The sequence below is a fragment of the Parambassis ranga genome, chromosome 17 (assembly GCF_900634625.1).
Source record: "Parambassis ranga chromosome 17, fParRan2.1, whole genome shotgun sequence".
NCBI classification, from domain to species: domain Eukaryota; kingdom Metazoa; phylum Chordata; class Actinopteri; family Ambassidae; genus Parambassis; species Parambassis ranga.
The window spans coordinates 13,298,761-13,322,434 of NC_041037.1; the positions used below are offsets into that span (position 1 = coordinate 13,298,761).

The 23,674-nt window shown below is 43.4% G+C and overlaps 1 protein-coding gene across 1 annotated transcript; it reads left to right on the top strand.

Moving 5' to 3' along the window:
- The first annotated feature begins 150 nt into the window (after positions 1 to 150).
- On the top strand, positions 151 to 19,823 carry hs2st1a (heparan sulfate 2-O-sulfotransferase 1a). The gene is made up of 8 exons (XM_028428626.1): positions 151 to 344; positions 473 to 646; positions 15,895 to 16,142; positions 16,243 to 16,328; positions 16,608 to 16,746; positions 17,019 to 17,116; positions 17,720 to 17,877; positions 18,570 to 19,823. The coding sequence occupies exons 2-8, from the start codon at positions 523 to 525 to the stop codon at positions 18,791 to 18,793; spliced, it is 1,077 nt and encodes a 358-aa protein (XP_028284427.1). The 5' UTR covers positions 151 to 344; positions 473 to 522; the 3' UTR covers positions 18,794 to 19,823.
- The last annotated feature ends 3,851 nt before the right edge of the window (positions 19,824 to 23,674 follow it).

The following is a 23,674-nucleotide window of genomic DNA, read 5'->3' on the forward strand; positions in this document are numbered from 1 at the left end:
CGGGCCTTACAAATACTAGAGCGCCATCTGCTGTTTGAGTCCAAGTCAGTTTGTGAGAGCTGTCCAATCCGGACTGAACAGACAGTGACAGTCAACGAATAGAAATGCTGAGCTCTGTGGTGGACTGTTGCTACATCCAATGGCCTGAGCGGTACTAAGAGTGTGTCCGTGGTGGTGAACACACTGGATGGGACAGGACAGCGCTGCATGGGGAACGCAAGCGACAGTGGCTGCTACCAACGCTCCCACATCCCGGAGGCACCAACCTGGACTCTGGAGAAATTTTACGACGGAAATTGACTTGATGAAATAACCAAGCCGAGTATGAACACATCGCATTTGAGGTAACCAAAGGATTTGAACACTGGGAGAGAGCCACACACAAATAGAGGGAGGGAGGGAGAAGGAGAGGGCCATGCACACACACTCAGCCGCTTTGTAATCACCGTCATCGCTGTGTGTGTGTTTTCAGTGTCTCCTCCTCTGAGCATGGACTGACCAAATCCCTCTCTGGATGATTTGATGGGGCTGCTCAGAGTCATGATGCCGCCCAAGTTGCAGCTTCTGGCGCTGCTGGCGTTCGCAGTGGCCATGTTCTTCCTGGAGAACCAGATCCAGAAGCTGGAGGAGTCTCGGGGAAAGCTCGGTAAGTTTAAGGAGGCTGCAGTCCGTACCCATCCCGTCTAAGCGCTCCAGGAACACCGCGGGCTAGATGTGTGAAGTCCCTTTAATCTCTGTCTCTTTGGGTCAGCATCCCCATTGTTGTGCATTTGGGTCAGTAAGAGACAGGGAGCTGACAGCCTTATCCTGCGCTCCTGCTCCATCCACGGTCTCGGAGACATGTCATGAAATGAACTTTGCATAAAAATAATCCTCCCAAATTTTGGTCGATTTTTTTTAATTTATGTGGCCAATGCATTGTGAGACTGAAGAGGTGTCTGACGCCCTGCAGACAGAGAGGATGTGATTGTGTGTGGATATAGAATCAGTTGATTATTGATTCATCTGGTAGCTGTTTTCAGCACTGTGGCTACTTGTCAAAAAGTGTTTGGAAACTGACGATGACTGTTTCTTAAAGTGTAAGGTGGCAAATATGTTTGGGGAAGTTACTTTGGTGAGTCAGTGATCTTTAACTCAAGATAGCTGGGTAAACCATTATTCTACATCTAGTGAGAGAAGAGTTGAAGAAATATGTGATACGGCGCCGGGTCAGCGAGGGTGCTGCTTCTTGTCTTAGAATATGATGTTACAGAAGCATATTTCAGTGCTCGCACATATTTTTAGTTTTATCCTGCTTTTATGGGGACACCACTCCACCCTGCTGCAAATCCTCTCCTGCCCCTTCACCAAACTCTTTTTTATGATTGAAACATGGCCGGTGCTGTGTTGAAATCTCATTGCTCACTCCCATCAGGGGCTCAGTCCCAGTAAAGATGTGGGACATTTCAGGATTATTTCTATGGTGCCTACACCGTGGGGATTTCTTTTTTTTAGGGAGCAGCAGAGCTGAGCAGACACTCTGAGGGTGCAGCCAGCGTACCTCAGGGGTTCGCACCACATTGTGTGTCTTTTGATGAGTGAAGGAGCCTGGCATTGAAGAGAATGTGAGCCAGTGGACATTTTGGCATGTTGCAGCGGGAAAAGCACAGGTGTTATTAATGATGGTGGAGTGAGTTCCATTTAGGTGAGGCAGTTTCAGAGTCCTGATGTTGTGCGCGCTGGCTCGCTCACATGGCTTGCAGGGACACTTAATGGAAGCAAGAAATCAGTACTGTTGTTCGTAATAAATGGGCTTTTCCTGCTAGGAAAGTGTAAACAGGGCCTCTCACATTTGAACATATACTGTTGCTGTCAGAGTAATGTTCCTGAAGTGCATTCAGACAAATGGAGATGGGTTTAAACAGATATCAAAATGTCCAGTCAGCCAAAATACTCTTCTTTCCGTTGCCAGTGATTTTTCCCTCTGGTGCGCCATGCTTAATGTAAGAGTTGGTGACAATATAAAGCAGCATGGATGCTTGTGACTATGTTGTGATCTCTTTATGTGAAAACATCCATGGCTGTGTTGGAGTCTCATGGCTGCAGATAGTCCGGTGTCTTTAATCTTTTATCATGAATATGTTGGGTCTTTTTCTGTCAATTGGTCCGTAATAAATGACAAACCGTCTAATGTCCTCAGAGCTGTGGTTGGCATCTTCAGATAACTTGTAACCTGCGGCTGTCTAAGCCCTTCAACATGTGATCAATCAGTAGAATCAACAGAAGGTTAATTGGCAACTATTTTACTCAGCCCATCTGATTAGCACGTGGCTGCATTGTTGATTTAGTAAACAGCGATTCACCTCTGAATTTCTATTGTTATCGGTCAGACTAAATCAGACTGCTTAAAAAATGATTGAATAATACATGATTTAAAGTAAATGGACATATTTTCTTCAGTCAAAGCTCAGTGTAAGCTGGGAGGTTTCCAAGCCAGATTGTGCATGAAATAATCTATTTTGTCATCTTAATTGAATAAAGTTTCACATCTTGAGTTTCACATGTTGGAACAATCAGGGGTCCTGCAGGGGTAGATGGCTATATTGGCCTGTGACATGGTTTGCTGCTGCTGTAAAGAGCTATACATTACACCCAGTGAAAATCCAAACTCTCCTGGGATACACACACATACACAGACACACACTCACACTCACATGCTGAAACAGAACCTTAGAGGCCTTTCCCCCGACTGCCCACAACCACGAGAATCTGTTGACTTGGCAAAAAGCGCTCTGATGGATGACTGGACTGAGCAGACGTCTGTATACTGGAGCTCTGAATTATGTGCTGCATAGCCAAATAGTTGTGACTGAAGCTTTCACAGGCATGATGCTGAGAGACAGCCTGCGGCCGGTCACATTACCAGGTACGCCTGCAGCACATCCATCTGTGCGACACTAAAAAGCAGCGTAACAACCATAACAAGGACAGGTGGCATCCAAACCCAAACCAAGATGCCATGAATAACTCTTACATGTTAATTAGTGGGAACATAGTCAAAAGAAAAATCTCTATATGTCACTATCATCCACAGTGTTTTTACATGTTCACAATTAACTTCTTGTGTGTTGGAATGACCTGTGCTGTCTCCTCACAGCGTGGGATCCTAATGCCTGACACGCAGGTTGAATCATTTCCCCATTAGATGCCTCCCGCAGGGCAGACAAGCTGTGATTTGCTTCCAAGCTAATCGCCATCCCAAGGTTTCACTGAGAAGTGTCCTGCATTACAAACATGCCGCGATGCAGCTGTGTGTCCTGCTGTGGCCCTAATCCATTATTCTGACAGGATTCCTCTGCTCACCGGCACCGCAGCCGACTGGGTCAACAGTAAGGCAGACTGACTGTGGACGGACAGATAAAGTTTTTTTACGAATGATCCACGTATGGTGATCAAGGCCGCTTTCCATGCCCGGCAGATACAGCCTTGAATATGGTTATGCAACCTCGAAATTTGAAACCAACATGCATAAGTACTGCTTCGTTGATGTGTTAGCCTTGAATTTATCTTTTTAAGAACTTGAGAAAATGTGATGAGGTAGTTAAGAGTTAACTATGAATATTCCCACATCTCCACTCTTTAAACAGATGATGGTGCTAAGACTCAAATGCTTATGGTTTAAATTGGTGTAAATTATTAGTGTATTCATTGTGAAGCATTGTGTAGCTGGGGCTGCCAAATGTGTGTTTTTGTTCCAGCCAGTCATTGGAGAGTCCCAGTGGTCAATGGGTGAGAGGCAGGATAAGTCACCAGGCAAACAGACAAACCGCTAGTCACAATCGGGCAATCTGTCCCACTTAACCTAATAAGCATGTCTTGGGAATGTGGGAGGAAGCCTGAGTAGCTAGCGCTGGGAGAACATGGCAGCTCCACACAGAAAGCAGGATGAGCCTTCTAGCTGTGAGGTGAGCGCACCCCCACTGAAAAAATGAACTGTACGTCTTATTGTTGATTGAGTGATAAAACCTAGCTATGCAATTTATGCCTATAAGACTGTGACCACTCTGACCACATAATAAGTCTGCTTAGACACTCACCCACCCATGTCACCGCTACTCAGCTTCCACCTTGGATTAACTGAGAGCCAGGCAGCCAAAGCCCCAACACTGAGCTTCAAACCCACTCTTCAGGAAGCCTGTGGGCAACATCACAGCGTTTGTCCATCTTCATTTACAGTCTACAGCTACATCATGACATTAGTCCCTATGTAAAAGTGCACCAGCAGAAAGATATTCAAGAACTTCTGAAATGCCAAACTTTATTTCCTCAGGGAGAGTATTCATAAACAGAGATTTCATTCCAGACAGCCCGGCTTTTTGTCAAACCAGACAGACAACTTGTAGCTGTCAGTGGCTGGTTAATTCAAGACGAGAGTTATGGTATATTGAGAGCTGCATAAATAGAAACATTGCTTATAAAACTGTCACCTTGTGGCCCTTGTAACTAGAGAAAAAAGACCTCTTCCACCCTCTGCCCTGCAGGCCATGTGAGGGCTGCTTGTCTCCCAGCAGGACAGACACTCAGAAACCCCCCACCCCCTCCCTCAACACCATCCCTTTTATCTGCTGGCCGTTATTCAGCCTGATTAAAGGAATTCAATTTCCATCTGTTGCATGGTGATATTTATTTCCAGACACAAGCGGCTCTGTGACGAGCACTGAGAATGAAGAGAGATGCTGTTGAATGCAGAAGAAGGAAGTGGATTCATACGCTTATTGTCAAAGTGTTTGCAGAGCTGACGCAAGACTTAAGCATTCATTTGTTGCCACAGCCCATCGCTTCGGGGCCTGCGTTTGAATTTGACTTTGATTGTCATGCCAGGCACTCGCAGCCCACCCTCACACACTTCTGCTACAGGACAGGGGGGATCGGATCAGGAATTTGCTCTTGAAAGGACATCGGTCAGGCGTCTGTCTGTCTGTCCTCATGCATGCTCTGCATGGACTTTGACTGGACAACTGTTCTGCTGCAACACATTGATTCATAATGTTTCTAACATAAAACATTTATCTGCACATGTACGAAACATTACTTTGCAAGCGTATAGCACATTTTGTTGTACTCCTACGCATTTGTCGAGGCTGTAATAACTGATGTGTGTGACTCACTCAACACCAAACGGTAGCTTCCTTTATAGAGATAATTGCGGACATGTTGGCAGCACTAAACTAGAGTGTCCAGTTTATTTCCACAACTCCATGCCTGCATCCTGACAGCAGTGACATACAAACAGCATTGTAGTACTGCAGCCCACGTTCAAGTGTGAACTCAGCATTCAGATTCCCTTTGAACTCTCCCTCACACCCCACATCTCCATCTTTAGCTGCCCCAAAGTGTATAAAGGGTGCACGACTCATTTGCTTTCACTCTGCACCTTGGCATCTGCCACCATAAGCAGCCGCTGGCGTCTAACACGTAGACCTGCCTGCTCAGTCACTCTCTGAAACATGCCATTTGAGCAGCTAATGGAGGGGAGCCCACTGCGGAGATGGGCGTAGGTGTCGAGGATGGATTTGTTGTGGGAGGTTGGGAGGCAGAGTGCTAATGGTCATACTGGGCTTGTGCTGTATTGTTAGAAGCAGGCTTTGATTGGGGCTGAGGATTTATGGCCCCTAGCGTGCACTTTGTCTGACAGGGAATATGTTCCTGCAAAGTGGCACTCGCAGCAGCAGCAACCAGAGCCGGCTCTGCATTCGCTGCTGTAGCAGGATGACAGACAGGCTAATCGGGGTGTTATGGACGGTTTCACACCCTGGATGTAATTGGAGGCTGTTCTAGAAGAGCAACCCACTCCAATACCACCCATCACTCCCCACAGCAGCTGGCCTCTCCCCAATGTCCCCCTCCTTCCTCCTCTTCGCTGTCTTCCCTACGTCTTCATCTCCTCCTGTGTCACTGTTGGGCAGAGCTGTCAGCTCAATCTAAGCAAATATGAGCTTCAAATATCACGTGCACCAAAAACCTGCAGGCCAGATTGACTAAGCTCATGGGACAAGTGGAGCTCTGATTGATGGATGGTGAGATATTATGTAACTAAAATGATATTTAAAAACATTGGTCCTGAATGTTTCTACACACATGGAGCAGAAATGATTCTCCAGACTCTGTTTTAATGATGATAAGAACCACAAATCCAGTTTGGTCTGTGGAGTTCATGCCTTGCCATACCTAGTTAGAGCCTGTGGGTTTTTGACAGATGATGGAGCCTGCGGTTGTAAACACATGACAGCAGGTGTCAGTTTCCGCACTTCTCCTCTGCAGAGTTAGCAGGGTTTTCTTTCTCTCCCTGACACCATTCAGCTCCTCCTCTAACTAGGAAACGGCAAGCGACTAATAAACCCCTGTCACGATAATAACTTATAATGACAGTACTCTCATCTGACTCCGTCTGGATCAATAGTTGTAAACAACTTCTTTATTTGCTTGCTTAGTCTCTTCTGTGATATTTAAATCCCTCTTGTGTTTTATTAACCTCATTGGACGCGTGCCTGAATGCAGAATATCTGCTGCTGGCTTCAGAAAGAAGGTGCTATCAAAGGAGGAGGACGTGAAGTGGAGGGAGGGGGGTGAATTGAAAGAGATGATTTAATTTTCATTGTGACAGAAATATTTAAAGCCTTAGCTGGTGAAAATCATAAGCCTCTACACACAAGAAAAAGAAATGAAGAAAGCAGGCCTGCAGCATTTTTACAACCAGTTTCATCAGAACATGCAGGGATAAAGGAGGAAGGAAGATGTTGGAGCATGTGGCTCTTGTTCTTCCTCAGCCCCTGGTTTAACTTTGCTCCTGATAGTTGGCTTCAAGCTGCCTTTATCTTGTGTATACTTGTCACACGCCAAGCATCCTTAGGGATGAACTGCTAATGGGGCGCTACTACACTGTTTCCATTTCACTCCTTCTTCTTCACCTCTTTTGGTGCGTCCCCGTCCTTCTTTCTTTCTCCTTTTTTGGTTTCTCTGCATGTGTTTTCATTCCCTCTCCTCAGTCTGCTGATCAGAGTAAGTAGAACTGCCAAATTGCCTGCTACAAGTTTAATAGCCAGGATACAAATAAGTAAATGCAGCTGTGATGTGTGTGTGTGTGTGTGTGTGTGTGTGTGTGTGTGTGTGTGTGTGTGTGTGTGTGTGTGTGTGTGTGTGTGTGTGTGTGTGTGTGTGTGTGTGTGTGTGTGTGTGTGTGTGTGTGTGTGTGTGTGTGTGTGTGTGTGTGTGTGTGTGTGTGTGTGTGTGTGTGTGTGTGTGTGTGTGTGTGTGTGTGTGTGTGTGTGTGTGTGTGTGTGTGTGTGTGTGTGTTATTAATGAAGTATCGGGGCTGCTGAATATTCAGCTCCAACACTCAGACTGTCCCCTGCTGAGTCAACATCAGTAAGATTTGTGTCTCTTTCTGTTTTGTTTTTTCATAGACTTCTGCCTGACTTCGCTCAGTAATTCGAGCCACCAGATTGATTGATCGCTCTTTTTTGGACCCGTGTCCTGCTCTGCAGCTGACCAGTGTTAATGCACTCTGTTAGATTGCTGCTGATTCTGAGATTGTTAAACACAGCATCTGATTGACATGACTGATCAATAACTATTGACTATTGACTATTTATGTCTCTTTTTCATTTGTGTTTGAAAAATGCTTCATAAGTAAAATATGTAAAAAATGTATTTTATGAAATATTAGGGTTTAGTTATATTACCATTGTAAGTAATTACCGGTCTTGGAGGATTTCCTGAATTTGAACTAATAGTTTATAGTATTACAGTCACCAGAAGTGATTTCACTGATCGCATGCTCCCTCTGATTTGAATCAATTGTTTAATCAGATTTCTTTGTGCAACCAAGCAGGAGGGTTTGTGGAAACGCCCCAAAAAAGCACACTCACATGGTCTCTTGAGGTGTTGCACTGCTTTATGAATGTAGGCACTGAGGCACCAGATTTATTTGTTGCTTGAGAATGAGCAAAGCTGAGCACGCAGCATAAAGATAAGGTCTTTGTAGCAGCTGTATACCACAATGTCAGGGTGAAGGGAGCTTCTGTGTTTACAGTATACAAGTACAAATGCAGGTTTAAGGCAGCTGTGTGTTTGGGCTTCACTTTTCAGACCCAAAAGCTACTTCCACTGTTAAACAGTCTTGTTAGAAATATAAAGTTGTGTTGCTTGTAAATCAAAATACACATTAATGAAATGGAGTCTGCAGAGGAATCAGCAGGATGATGTTGCCTTCAGCAGAAATAATTAGTGTACTGCTGAAGTCTGGTTATAGCTTTCTTCTTCCTTCAAACTTCACACCCCCAGATTTTTTGAAATTTCCTGAATTGTGATCCTCAGATCAGAGCTGACTCAGGAGTGTCATTTCAGGCAATTTGCACTGCACTCCAGAGGCTTTATACAGTGTTTTTCATCCATGCATTAGTACTTTGTGCACGTATTTTAAACAGCAAAGGATGTGTATGCTGTTATTTAATTATTTGATTTCACACAGCAAACAAGGCAAGTTATTGACACTAGTTTCAAAAACTTGGCTGTTGCTGAATTATCACAGTTTCCCCAGTCTGATTATATGGCAGGTCTGGTTTAAGAGCAGCAGTAGACGTACGTAAAATGTCACGTAGCCTTTTATAGGTGGGGGTCATTTAGTGCTGATCTCAAGCGGGTCTTGTTTTATTTTATGTAATGTTTGCACAGGTTTGCAGTGCGTGCGAACGAGACGTAATGACATGCTTTACGACAGCGGCGTACGGAAATACGGCAGAGTAGTTTGGAGAGAAGTGCAGCCTGCAGCTGGCAGTTTAGCAATAAAGAACGTTAACAAACAAAGACGGACTGTTCATTGTTACACCAACAAAACATCACAGTTTAAACAGAAAGTCTGCGCACATGAATGGAGCCAGACAAAATATTTTACAAATGTTCGCATTTGTGGAAAGTTGTTGTTATCCAGCCCCCATTAAAAAAAAAAAAAAAAAGGCACAGATAGATGTGCTGCTCTCAGCTGTGGCGGGGAGCACACATTAAAGGACTTCACTTGTACAGTACAGACGCTCTCTGATAGCAGGTTGTATGTGGAAGCATGTTTAGTCTCGTGGTGAATTGTGTCGAAGTGCTGAACTGGTGTTGTGCACCTTCAGAGCCCTCTGCGTAACCAACGCCATCGCGTGACGCACCGTGACGACACAGACAGCATGAGGTGACAATGGTCCATGCAGAACATCACATGACACAATGAGTTACACAATGAGTTAAAAAAACAAGAACTGATTTTGATTTATCCTGTTTAGCTGGTGGGCCAAAAACAACACATTTTAAGACATAAAATCTGACCGCGAAAATCTCTGGACACCCATGACACAAAGGATAAAATCAAATTATCAATTTAGTCTGTGACAACTAACCAAAAATGACTTAATATTTGAGTTTATGTGCTGGAGAGCAAAATAGGACCTCTTCATCCTGTCGCAGTGATCTGCTGATGGTGAAAGCAGCACAGGACCCTCACTGGATAGATGGCCTGGAGATGCTAAAATAATGAGATGAAAGAAGACATGCAGAGATGTGGGAGATGAAAGACACAAAGCACTGCCTGCAGAGATGAAGCGACTGCAGTGAACCGGTCTCGTTTGCAGAAATATTCTGTTGTACGCCGTTATAATGTTCCACCTGTCTGTGTGGGACAGATCCTCTGTGGTGTTCACCTGTCCCTCCCACTCATCATTAAACCTATGAATAGCTGTCATCTGCTCTGTCTAATAGAGTATGGAGTTTTCCCTGGACTCCCATATATGCATTATTAATTATCTGTTACGGGGCTGAGAGACGGCGAGGGGAAGGAGAACATCAGATATCTGGGTTGTAGCTTGCCAGCAGATCAGCTCTGTTATGCAAACATTGTTTGTTGTTATATTAGGATATGAGGGCTCAGAGCGAGAGCGGTATTTTAGTGCAGATGTATGCATTCATCAGATTTTAAGGTTCTCCCTCTTTAGATTTGTCAGGCTGTGTGTGAAGTTTATTCTCCTCTATTTCTTTCTTTTCTTCTCTATTCATTTACAGTTACCCAGATATTTCGTTTTTCCTCTGAAGCGCAACTGGCACTGAAAATGTTGGCTAATTCCCACTGCTTAGTCATTGACAATCTGTGCCAAGATGAGATCTACTCCAATCAATCCCCCCCCCCCCTTCACAACCTGTCAGACCCGCCTTTACTTAACAAGGCAGGGGAATGATGGGATCTGCCATCTGTGTAAATTGCTCCATAATCTCATCTGACTGGCTGTTTCTGATGAAGCAGACAGAACGTGGCCTCCTTTTACTCTTTCTGTTTTTCCAGACATTATTGGCTTACCTGTCAGACAACACCACAGCCTTCGATCGCACAAAAGACATATTAGGGGAGAAAGTGGCAGCCTGAACCATGATGATTATCATCTTCATCTATCCCGGATGGTTATCATTAGTGTAGAGACATGGCTTGCATTCAGACTAGGAGTTATAAATGTGCCACATGGGGCTGGAGCCTTTTTAGTGTACCCTTGAGTTTTGTCCAGCTGCTAGTTTTTCATCTGTAGCTGTGTTAAAAAATATAAAAAAAAACAAAACCACATCTTCAGCTGAAGCCTACGGTTGTGAAGTATCCTTTCCAAAAAACATCTTTCTTCCTCAGCAACATTCGATGGTGTAATTGTGGTCACAAGACTCATACCCAGAGCCACTTAACCACTTTTAACTGTCTGCACTGTTGTTGTCTGTCAGCACTGACAAGGGTGAGTTTTGTGTCACCGTCACAGTTTAGGAATCCGATCTCTGACAGAGACCTGTTTGTTTGCAGAATGCTACTTTTGTCAGTCATTGCCAGGCTTTACGGGAAACGTGACCTTTACATGCACTGTTTATGCTGAATTAAACTGCAGGGTGCAGCAGCAGCAGCATCTCTCTGGAGGTGGGAGCGTTTCCCTCACCCTCCGGGGGATTGTGGGTGGAAAGCTGACCTCAACGGCGTGGCACTGGTTCCATTGTGTTTCCCTTCACCTTTTCTTGATTCTTTCTGTGACTCCTAGTTAAAGCAAGAACTCAGGTGAAAGTCATAACAATGAAAAACTCTTTGGCCTGTATTTATGGAGCCTCACAAAGCAGCTGTTCCAAGTCCCTGCACAGGAAATATCTTGTCACTGTGAAACCTCTTTATTTATAAGAATCTGCAGTGTGGCCAGACATTTTATTTTCACCACGTCACCTCCCTGGATGATTGAAAATATTAGTGGAAGCTTTCTCTGAGTTAAATTAAGGTCTAACTTTGGTCCATGTCAGATATGAGCACAGACCATGTCCTGTACAGAGGGTATTTGCATATCTTTCCATGCTTTGATGTTTTGTTCATGTAACTCTGAAGGCAAACATTAATTGCAGTTTTTCCCTCTAAATATCAGTATCAGTTGCTGTAAAGCTCCTCTTGAATTAGTGGTGGTCTTGTTGCTGGCTGTGTTAAAGTCTAGTTTAAAGAACTGTAGCATTGTTACTCTGTTGCATTGCATGGCCCATGATCCCAATTAAAAAGAATGCTATTAATTGGCCTGTTAGGGCACCCAAACAAACACATACTGATATGCTGACAGTTTGCAAACAGTTTCTTTTTGTTTATGCAGCCTATGCAAAGCAACACTAGTGGCCATGTGTAGCCCTGTGGTCACTCGGCAAATATAAATCCTGTAATCCAGCTCTGTTAATCATTCTGTTTGTATTTTTTGTGGACCAGAGGTTGGGTTAATTATACTGTATCTCTCTGTTATCACTGCCCACTCCCACTGCTCAGTTTGTGCTTTGTAGGTCCTTGTGTTGTGCTCCTGCCATGGAACGATCTGTGGTGAAGTTGGTTTATTTGCATATCAGTATTTTACACAAAAATAATCAGGTGTTCAGCTTGCGATCAAGTTATCCTTCTGTCTGACATCTTACTCACACTAGACTGGTCCTTGTCTCCATCTTCTTCTCCCCCAGCTGTACTGTGGACTACAGACTAGTGAATGAGTCCTTCAATTTAAGCGTCAATGCCACACTTGTGTGTCAATACCAGGGGGAAAATTGTTCAGCTTTAGCTATTACCCCATTTCAAAAAACCCACTTAGACACCTTGATCCATCGAAGGTTGTTGTTCCTTTCATTGGAACCAGTGGAAAAGTGTGTGAAATACAGATTGGCGGTTTTGGTGTGTGGTTTAAATGGAGTTTTGTGTGTGATATTTTGTATGTCTCTTTTCCTGCCTGTCATTCTGAGCTTGTCTGAAAGCTCTGAAGGTGTTTGAATGAACTTCCACAATCACATAATGAAAGCACTCTCATTTATCTCTCACTATGTTCGGCTCGCTCTTGCTGCCAGCAACGCTGAAAAGCTGCACCACAGATTTCCTCTCGCAGCATGTTTCATATTCCTTGTCACCGCTTAAATAACAATGGTAATGCTCTGTTTAGCTGGGCTTGAATCAGCCTGTCTGCCTGACTTTATTCCTGCCTCCTCTGATTATAATCCACTCTGAATTAGAATAATTAGAAATCCGGAAGTGCACAGTTTATCCAAATGTTGGTGAGTGCTGCAGTGGTGACATAACTGTCCCCCTGGAAACCTGGCACTGCAAAACAGCAGCGTACATCCAAGTCTATATAGAGGGAACAGGGAGAAACGGCACCAGCAGCAGACTAACTCGATTTTTATACAGCAGCAACCTAGATCTCCTTCCTGTCATCCTTCATTGATTTTGCAATCCAGCGGCATCCAAGTAGAACCATACAAGCCATACACCTCAGTCTGCTGCTGATAGCCAATCTCTATTACCCACCTAGCTCAAGGCTTCGGTTCGAGGGGCTAACCCTCTCGGGGGAAACGGAGAGAGGGAGGGAAAGAGCTCCTACTGGCGGATCGCAGCAATGATAGATTTATGAGCTGCTTGGAGAAAGGATCATCTTCTCTCCCACACTTTTATTATCCCATCAGATCTGACGTGACGGCTATAATACATGACGGCCTGTCACATTTTGCAGATCTGGCAGTGCAATATGAGTGATGATTTCAAATGCTTGCGTCTAATCAGCGTGAAATTGCTTCAGTAAATATGTTCAACTACCAGCACTCTGTCTTTCTCCTGTCTCTCACTTTGAATGAAACTCAGAGTAATAGGCTTGTAGTTGTCACAGTGTTTAAGACCCATGTTGGCTTCACGGTTCATAATTAGCTTTTAATGCTGAGTCGGCTAGAGGGTAGGAAACTGACGGAAATGTGGAATGAAAGGATGCCCGCTGTGTGGCCATAGTAATTCAGGCTTTTGTTCTCTAATTAAATGACCTCAGAAGGGACCGCTAAGCTTAAGTTTGTGTGTGTGGCGCCCTCTGATATGGAGGTTGGTGCCAAGTGTGTTCAGTCTCCCAATGAATAGGGCGTCTGCTACAAAGCCTAAGAAGCCCTTTCCGTGCCCGCTTCGCCTCCTTGTTGCTTGATGGAAATTTGGCACAAAGCACCATGTCTTTAACAAGTGGTTCCAGGGCCCTCTCACATAGTTCAGGACATTGTGGTTAGGGTCACAACACTGTCTCTCTCACTCTCCTCACCTTTAAAAAACTGACAGACTAAAAGGCCTGCATGTAACTGCTTAATACTGTAAATCAGCGTGTTTATTCCAAAGCAAATGGAAAGCAAATATAAAAGATTACATGAGACAGCAGTTCAGTAACATCACTCGCATGGTCTTTTAACTGTGCCTAAGACATATTTCCCCTGTCAGATTCTAGACAGTTTACTGTTGACAGTGACTTCAGTGGACTTTGTCTGACATCATTTTTCATGAAGTGAGCATTAAAAACACATCCTGTATTGAGATGGTTGCAGGCATCAAATATTGAGCTGAGAAATGGTAAAACAGTAGGTTTTACATGCATTATGGATCTGTATCGACTGTGTGTGTGTGTTACACAGTGGTACACACTGACTTGCTCACTAATATTGTAGCTTCCTTCACATTTTGCAGGAATGAAGCAGCAGTAAGATTTACCTGGAGTTGTGTTTCTGATCACTGTAAATCCACAGCTGGAACTATTAATGAATTCAAATTATTTGTATATTGTTGCTACTGTTATTTGCCAGTCTACTGAGGAGCTCTTGATTTGTTCTGTCTGATCAAACCTTTTTGATCTTTTAAAAAAAAATGTGTTCCAGTGGAGGCTTGTGAAGCAGACCTTGAGCTCCTCAGGCACCTGGCTCTTCAGATCAGGCACATACAATTTATGACTTGTATTGTCACAGGTTGGGCCTCAAGTCTAAATTAATCTTTCTTTGCCCCCCCCCCCCCCCCCCCCCCCCTCACTGTATTCCACAATGTACAACACTGTATAAAAATAATCCAAAAACGACATTCGAGCCTAGGCGATAAAGTTCCAACATACCAACTGTTACTGCTGTTGTTTTTGGCTAATGCGTGCTTTGCATGGAGGCCTGAATGAATGTCTCCATTACAGTTGTTGTGTGCGTTGACAGCCATCACCCATTACAACCACCTGGCACGTCTCCACGCCTTCACTCCAGAGCACAGCAGTTGTGAGTGTGCGGAAGTGGTGTGGCTCCTTCCGAAACCAGATCCAGCTTTGATGAGCGGAACATTAACAGCTGCTCAGGAGGGTGTAAGAGAAGGGGCAGTGAGAGAGTGTGTGTTCACGTTCACACAGATGAGGGAGAGGGTGGTGGAATCACAGATGACATCTTAATTGGCCTTTGGTGCCGGGTGCCAGCTTCTAAAGCCGGCATGGCCGGTCCAGGCTGTAACTGTGTCTCAGTTGCCAGGCACAGCTTTAGGCAGGGCTTTAGTAGCCCACTGGCTCCGCTGAGAGCTCCCACGGGTATTAGGTGCTTCAGCGTTGTGCTGCCTCCCCTACTCACACACACACACACACACAAATGCACTCTGTGGCTTTGTCAACACCCGTCAATCTGAGGCGAATACAGATGAAGAAAAGGCCAAGGGCAACAAAGGCCAGGCCTCCTTTGTGTTGAATCTATTCACTCTGAGGCCCCAAGGTCTGGCTTTTCTGCTGCTCTATCCAGTGTTTAGGTGATAGGACCCCCTCAAACCTCCACCTCCTTATTGAAAGTGCATTGATGTCCTGTAAACGTCCTGTTAGCTATCAGATAACTGTAACCTCACAGTCTAACTGCTAACTTTTTAACCTTAGCTTTTCACCCCACTTTATTTGTTAGAAGTAAAAACATAGTTGACTCAGTCTGAGGGCATACTTGACCACATGAAAGTACACCGATTCGCTCTAAAACAGAAGCACACAGGCTGTCTGCGGTCAAATGAGGAGAATAAAAGTAAAGGTAGGCGACTGATATTAACGTGAAATCTGATTAGCGAACAAGAGAAGTGGTACCACAGCGTGAAATGGACTGCTCATAAAATGATTAACTAATATTCCTATTTGACATTATTCTTGATCCTTGGTGTGAAGCAGGAAAAGAGTTTAAGCTATCTGCTGTGTGACAGAGACAGCGTTCAAATGAAATGAAAATCCTTTTTTAATGAAGTTACAGTTTAGTTTCTCATGCAGCAGTGTTGCCTCTGACAAGGACAGTGATTCTTTTAAAATGTGTAACATGAACGTCAACCACACAGATAAATGTGTGTTTGATTGTAAAAACATGTTGAAAGTGTTTTTGGTTGCTTGTTTTCTCCACAGTGTGCCATAAATACCCTCTAGACCTCTTTATAGGAAAGGTGTTTACTTCTTGCACACTTGAGGAAACCTCAAAGCCTCTTTTTTCCCAAACTGCTGTCAAAACAAATCCTCATCTGTACATCCTGAACCAGTTTCTAATCTCCTGTCATCCCTGCAGAACGAGCCATCGCCAGACACGAGGTGCGAGAGATTGAGCAGCGGCACACGCAGGACGGCCTGCGGGAACGGGACTCGGCGGCGTTGTCCGACAACGAAAACGACCTGGTCATCATCTACAACCGCGTGCCCAAGACGGCCAGCACCTCCTTCACCAACATCGCCTACGATCTATGCGGGAAGAACCACTATCACGTCCTGCACATCAACACCACCAAAAACAACCCAGTCATGTCCATACAGGACCAGGTCAGAGCAGCACGAGTCTCTCCATCATGTTCAGTTCTTGACTTTGTTTCTAAGCTCAGCACTTTAGTCATTGTAACGGAGGGGATTTTGTTTTCTGCAGGTGCGGTTTGTTAAAAATGTGACTGAATGGAGGGAAATGAAGCCGGCTTTCTACCACGGACACGTCTCCTTCCTCGACTTCACCAAGTAAGGTCACATTCACTAAACATAATTAGTGATGGCAGCACAGTAAAACTCAATTAATTCAGCCTGCAGTGGCTCTGATCAGGTGACTCCACCTTGTGGTCATTTGAAGCCGTTCACTTCCAAAGTCAGACATATAAGTCTGGGAATGTAAAACAAAAGTACCACTGGATAGAAAGTAAATTACTAAACTTTATAGCTTTTAGTTTTATCTGTATTTAAATTTCATTTAGGATATTTTAATTCAAGTTTGAGTTCTCTGATCCAAGTCATTCTCCTCAGGTTTGGGGTGAAGAGGAAACCCATCTACATAAATGTGATCAGGGATCCCATTGAAAGGCTCGTGTCTTATTATTACTTCCTGCGTTTCGGGGATGACTACAGACCCGGCCTTCGACGCAGAAAACAAGGAGACAAGAAGGTAAAATCAAAAACAATGTCAATGATTTTTAAGTCCTAGCGAGGTACCATCCACTCAGTCAGTGCCTCTGTTCTTGCCGGAAATACCGTCCAGTTATCAAACATAACTTTTATTTAACTCTTACTACACTAATCAAAGACTCTGGTTTAGAGTTATTTTTAAGTGCATGCAAATGCACGAAATGATGTCCAGTATTAGCTGAACCTGTTTCAGTGTCTATAACATGACTGCTTTTAAAAACAAATCTGTTTCCTTCATGTGTTGTGTTTCAGACGTTTGATGAATGTGTATCCGCTGGTGGCTCAGACTGCGCTCCTGAGAAGCTCTGGCTCCAGATTCCCTTCTTCTGTGGGCATTACTCTGAATGTTGGTAAGCTGGTTGCCACATTAAGCCTCATAGTTATTTCCTCTTGCTTCCTCTCAGCCTCTGATAGCTCTCTCTACATCATGGTCTTTATCACTCTCTGTCTGCCCTCAGTCATCTCTCTCAAACTCCTTAAACTATCCTCGACTCATCCTTAAGCCGTCCAGCTTTTAACCATTTCTTCTCTCTTTGGGGCAGTTTCTGACTGCAGGGTGTAGGATTCAGCATGATGTGGTGCACTGGCAGTGTCTTGAAGATTTAGAGAAACTCATTGGAAACCTTGAATAAATATTCCAGACAAAAACGTGGAGTTGCCAGTCCTAGATTGCTGTGTTTAAGGTCTTGCCAAATATGTACTTTATAGATTTAAACAATCTACTTTCTCCTTATTTAATTTCCTAACTAGATCTGATTTATTATTTCACCTTCCTGTCTTCCTTCCTCTGCTCTTCCCCTTGTCTCAACCCTCTCTGGGCTCACTCCTCACACCTCACCTCATCATTCTTGCCCTCCTCTCTTCTTCTGTTAATCTTCTGTTGCACCTCCATGTCCATCTCACTCAAAGAGAAACTAATTGCACCTTAAAAAAGAAATGTTCTTTTTTTGTAGGAATGTGGGCAGCCAGTGGGCTTTGGAACAAGCAAAGTACAACCTGGTGAATGAGTACATGCTGGTCGGAGTAACAGAGGAGCTGGAGGACTTTGTCATGATGCTGGAGGCCGCGCTGCCACGCTTCTTCAAAGGAGCAACCGAGCTGTACAAAACAGGTGCTGTTTCCCTGCATGTTGTAGTTTCTCCCATCAAGATTATAACAAACTGTGTGTGTAGCTGCCCGGGTTGCATATTAGTAGTATGAATTGCTCCACTGAGAATTAAACTGTGATCAATACGTACTCATGTGATGGTCTAGTTACAAATTAGCTGCAATGGGAGCAGTCACAATAAAAAAAATGAAGAAAAGCAGAATATGAACCTGACAATGACTGAGTACACTATTTGGCAAAGTATTTTATATTTAGTTCGCCCCAACAAACATGCCACATGTGCAGTAATATAATCTGAGCACAGGTGAGACTTGCCGTGCATCTCAGCTGTTCATCTCAGTAAAACACATTTAAAACTGAGCGTAACACTTCAAATAAACAGGGTAAACAAACACAACATTTTTGTGCAACTTTTTAGGCGCCTAGCAGTGGGGGTTTGTCACCACTGGCAACTCTGAGGCAAAAAAGCAAAGATACCAAGTTTATCTTGACAAACATCCTATTTACTGCAGTCTAATCTGGGTTATGCAATTTAATCTGTCAGTTCTAGTCCTGGTAATGGTAATGTCTGAGAGGCTGAAATACTGCCAGTTAAACTGAAAGTCTAGGACCTGTCAATAGCAGCTATCACAAAATCCATTATACAGTCATTTAGTCCCTACTTGTCTTTAATAACTCTCTTTCTTTCATCACAGGTAAGAAATCCCACTTAAGGAAGACCAGCGAGAAGAAGCCGCCCACAAAGGAGTCCATCGCCAAGCTGCAGCAGTCGGCCATCTGGAAAATGGAGAATGAGTTCTATGAGTTTGCACTGGAGCAGTTCCAGTTTGTCAGGGCGCATGCTGTTCGAGAAAAGGATGGCGAACTCTACCTGCTGGCACAGAATTTCTTCTATGAAAAAATCTACCCCAAAAACTAAAGAAAGACACATCTGTAGAAGAGTTTTGGAGAAGGACACAACACTTTGTACACACTCTCAGTTGTGCAGTCTTGAGACAAGAAGGGAGAAGGAAAGTGGGAGTGATGTGAGCAGTAGGGTCTGCTGCTGACTGTGCCTCATTCAGGACTGAGGACATATCGTTGAGCTGCGAAACAATCCGCCTCTGACACAGCAGTCAGACTGGTGACAGTTGTTATTGACGTCTGTGCCAGCCAACTGGACAAGGAGCTTGTGTTTTGTCAGCAGGTCGTGTTTCCAGCAGCTCCTCCACACCCTTTCACTTCCACACCAAAGGTCGTCTCCACTAAGAGCCCCCCCGCCCCCCACCCCACCGGCATGTGAAAGACGACCCAGCCAACAGCTGATCAGACGGTGACTCCTGATTGGCTTCACAAGACATTTTCATTGGCTCTGTACTGTTTGGTTGTGTTTGGTTGTATTTTATCTCTTTGCTATGGTTGTCATTTGTATGTAAAGGCATTTTTCACGGTGAAACGACATACTCATGCCTCACCACCACTGCTAACTTAAAGAGACTTGTACGAAGCTGGCTACTTCGCTGTATTATTGGACTTGAATCGGAACATTTGAGGTTTTTATGAAATGAACATCCTGTGACCATGAACTATTTACTGGGACAAGTGCATATGTTTTATACTGTACTTGATGTGTGACTCATGTATATGTGCAGCTTTGCCCAGAGGTGTTTCCTTGGCAACAAAGGAAGCTTTTATTGTTATTGAAGAACATTAACAAGAAGATGCTGCTTGTGTATATATTTACTACTTTTTCCAGTCCATTGCATTTCAGACAAGAATAACCCGAACATTTAATCAGTTTGTACATTTCGTTCAGCATTTTGTTACTTTCTTTTCCCTGTAAACACAAGAGCTCACTTAGATGTTACTTGAAGTCAGATATTGTGGAAGATTAGTCTCATCCGTTTAATGAGCTGATCAGTGCCACTCTGAAATCAGTCTGTTACAGTAAAATATCAGTCAGCAGGTAACGGTTCCTTTTCTCTTTCTTTGCACCAGCTTCACTGAAATCACTTACAAACATATGTAAAAGGACCAGCGTGCAGGACATAGTTAAATATAGTGGTGGCTTTGAAGATTACAATCAGATACTGTTGCTTTTTTAAGTGTGCAGGAGAGTCTACAGTGGCTGCCGCTGCAGTAGCTGTTTTTACAGTGCAGGAGGTGAAGGCTGGCATTGGGTGAGGTGATCCTTTACAGCAACAACTGAAGGATCTATTAGTCCACAAGTAATAAATCAATAATAGGCAAACAAAACCTCACCTCTCTGAATGTCGAATGTTCCTGTTCCTTAGCTTTTCTTCTGCCTGTCTGTCGATCTGCATTAGTTTCAAACCCAACTGTTGCCCCATTTTTCCCCTGAAAGAGTTCTACAGTGGAAGACCCAGCAGGGCCTAAATCAGAGTATAGTTTCTGCTACTTAAAAGCACCCGATATAAAAATGTAAAAGACAATGTTTGGTTTGTCCATGCTGGTACACTGGAAACATGGAAAGAGGATCTACTCCATAGGTCAGCATGAAGAGCTAAGTCTAACCTATCAAAAATCCTTTTTTTGTAGTTAAAGGTAATTACTAATGAAATCATATCTATATAAGTGTTTTATATTTATGCATATGGGTAGCCCGCGAATCCTGCACACTGGTCCTTCAGTTACTTTGCCTGAGAAGTGCTTTTAGGCAGATTTTTTTTTTGCCAGGCTAACCATTACCCTGTGTTTCCAGCTTTTATGCTAAGCTAACCAGCTGCAGCTTTATACTGGGCAGACTGACGAGAGAGTAGGCCTCTTCTATTATTTTCTTAAGCATTTGATCTATTGTTTTTCACTGGCTTCTTGTTTGTCCATACAGTTTTTATACCCTCTTGGTAAATCACTAACAGGAAAAAAAGGAAAAATGTTTCTCACCTTAACTCTAATCTCTAATTCTTTTCTTTCATATCAAGAAGTGTACCTGCTGTGAAAACCACTTGGATGAGCTGCACATATTTTTCAGTCAGTATTTGAATATACCAGATGAATACATGCTAATTTCATTCTGTAGTGTACCACTCTGTTTTTGTGTGCCTTCTCTACAGCTCTCCTTGTGTTGCAGCTTTGTCCGGTGGAACATAATGACAACATGACTGCCATGTCTGTTTTCATATTTTGATTGACAAACCATATACAGACAATTTAAAAAAAACTAATATGCATATGTGGGTTTTATTTCTCTTTAATACAAATGTACAATGAAGCAGGGAGCTGAACAGGAGACTGCAGATACATCTGTGAAAATTTAAGCTGGCCCTTTTCAGGCCTGGCGTCCAGCAGAGGGAGATAAAGAGCCGCCAGGTCTGCTGCTCCTGCCTGTGACTGTTTTTACATCATTTCCAGTGGTATGTCACATGTCGCAGTGATATATCTGTGTGCTTTTTTAATCTACATTTTTATGCAGCAAGGGAGTTGCATATTATTTTAAAAAGCTTTTAAATACACATATTCAGCATCTTTAACCTGCAGCTGAACATCATAAATGGACAGTGCTAACATAGGAGCTCTGTTATGCGAGAGGAGTCACCAGAGGCCAGGGAAAGTTTATATGAGCCAGTGCTGCCAGTATTGTTATTCATCCCAGTGCTCACATAATCCCAGGACAGGCAACAGCTACTGGACTCATCCCTATTAATCTCAGATCGTTCTGCACTTATCGCTTCCTGGTGTTGGCCCTCTGACCCAGATAAACATGGGGGTAGTGTCTCCCCCTACTCTGGGGTTTGTCTTACAGGTGGCCTTCTAATGTTAAGTTCAGAACTGAGTGTTATTATGGGGCGTAAAAGGAATCGGAGCTCTACGCCTTGGACATGTGCAGCAGCACTGGAGCATCAGATTCACAACTAACCAGTGAAAGTGCTGCCTTTACACCACAATGCTTTTTTTTATACATGAAATAGTTTCAGAAGATTTTCTACTTAGGTTCAGTAAACAACTAAATCTGTGGCTGGGACGGGCTACTTCCCCCCACATCACCCTGTACCACAGGACAAGGTGGGTTCAGAACATGGATGAATGGATGGAACTCTCTGTGAGTGTGTCTGTGAAAGCTTTTAATTTGTTAGAGGGTGTCATGTTTTAGACTAAAGTAAATTCTACTAATCCTTTCTCAGAGATGTGCTTTGCTTGGTGTTGCGTGACATGGGTGGCTAACTTGCACACTGATGTGCAAAGTTTGGTCACCAAGCAAGGTATGAGTATTCGGAGCTTTCTCTAAAAAAATGTTTTAGCTTCGGGAGATGTGCATGATCAAAACTGTGCACTGTAAAAATGAGATATTACTGCTTGATCAATTAAATCAACAGATCAATTTCTGATAAGACATCATGTAGGTCCAGACTAAAAGTATATTAGAACTTTTTGGCTAAGGTCTCATCCCCACTGGACACCACAACAACTTTTACATACATACACAAAATATCAGAAGAATGAACTTTATTATTAATCATAACATGGCTCAGGTGGTAGGAGTGGTTGTCAACTAAGCACAAGGTTCAATGCTTCACCCTGGCTGCATGCTGATGTGTCCCTGGGCAAAACACTTAACTCTAAGTTGCTTTCAAGCCCTTTGAGTAGGTACAACATGCCCAGAAAGAGCTGTAGTGTAAGAATGTAAATGTACGTTAAGGCCTGATAGGAATAAATATGAAGAAATCTCCTTCCACACCAAGCACTGAACCTCTGAGGCAAATGTGAACATTGCTGATAAACTATTGATCCATGTATGAAAGATGATATTGCCACATCCTGTCTGAAGCACCGCCTGGATAATGTTGCCATGGAGACACAATGAACAGGTGGACTTTCCAGGGATTTTGGACAGGAACGCATAATTCATAAAAAATGTAATCCAACAAGTCTGTCATGTTTATCACATGGACAATACTCAGCACTGTTGTCCACAACAATAAATACTCGAAACACTGCCATAAGCACAGAGAGAGCCCTGCAGTCTGTGAGACATATGGCCTGTGTCCCTGTGGGTTATGGAACGTGGCTGTAAGTCTTCACACTGAGGTGTGACATGTCATGCACTGGCCCCAGTGGAGAAGAGTTAAGTGTTTGTGTTTTCTTCGGAGCAGCTCGCCCTGATCTATCAGGCCTGGCAACTCAAAAGTCAACTCTTAGTTTTGTGTTTCCTTTGTTTGTACAGCATCTGCATGAAGCTTTTGATTAAAATGATGCTCTTGTGGATCAGTGCTTAGTTAAAGTACCTATATTTAAATTGAGTGCTGCTGTTCTATCCTACTTAATACTGCTACTCCATTTCATTTGTTTCACGACTGGGGAATACGTGATGATGTTAGAAAGTAAACCACTTCATCGTACTGCATCTGGAAGTAGCTGCAGATAGTGTTTTAAATATGATAGATAAATTTGAATTTTCTGCTTTTCCCAGTGTATTGTACAACATCTAGGAGTTTATACAACTTTAATTTATATCCATAATCAAAAATAATCTGATCATTTGTAACTACTTTACTTAACCTGATGGTTATTCACAGATCTTCACCCATCCACCTCAAGCTAAACCTATTTACAAGAAATATGTTGGGCTTCGTTTTTGAAAAAGGTTCCCTCCAGAATCCATAGAGCTATTATTATTATTATTGTTGTTGTTATTATTGTTATTATTAGAGCATAATAATCATATTGGTTGATGGGTGATGTTACACACTACTTACATTTCCTATGCTAGCGTGCATTAGCCGCCGTGTGGCTGTTTTCCATGTGGTTTGGATGATGTCAGGTTGTTAGCATGAGGCTGGGCCAGGCTGTATGAAGTTTTGGA

Bases quoted from the DNA above. Each gene is read 5' to 3' on its own strand.
- hs2st1a (XM_028428626.1), top strand. From the start codon at position 523: ATGGGGCTGCTCAGAGTCATGATGCCGCCCAAGTTGCAGCTTCTGGCG. The intron at 647-15,894 runs GTAAGTTTAAGG...TCATCCCTGCAG, and splicing joins GGAGTCTCGGGGAAAGCTCG to AACGAGCCATCGCCAGACAC. The intron at 16,747-17,018 runs GTAAAATCAAAA...GTTGTGTTTCAG, and splicing joins GAAAACAAGGAGACAAGAAG to ACGTTTGATGAATGTGTATC.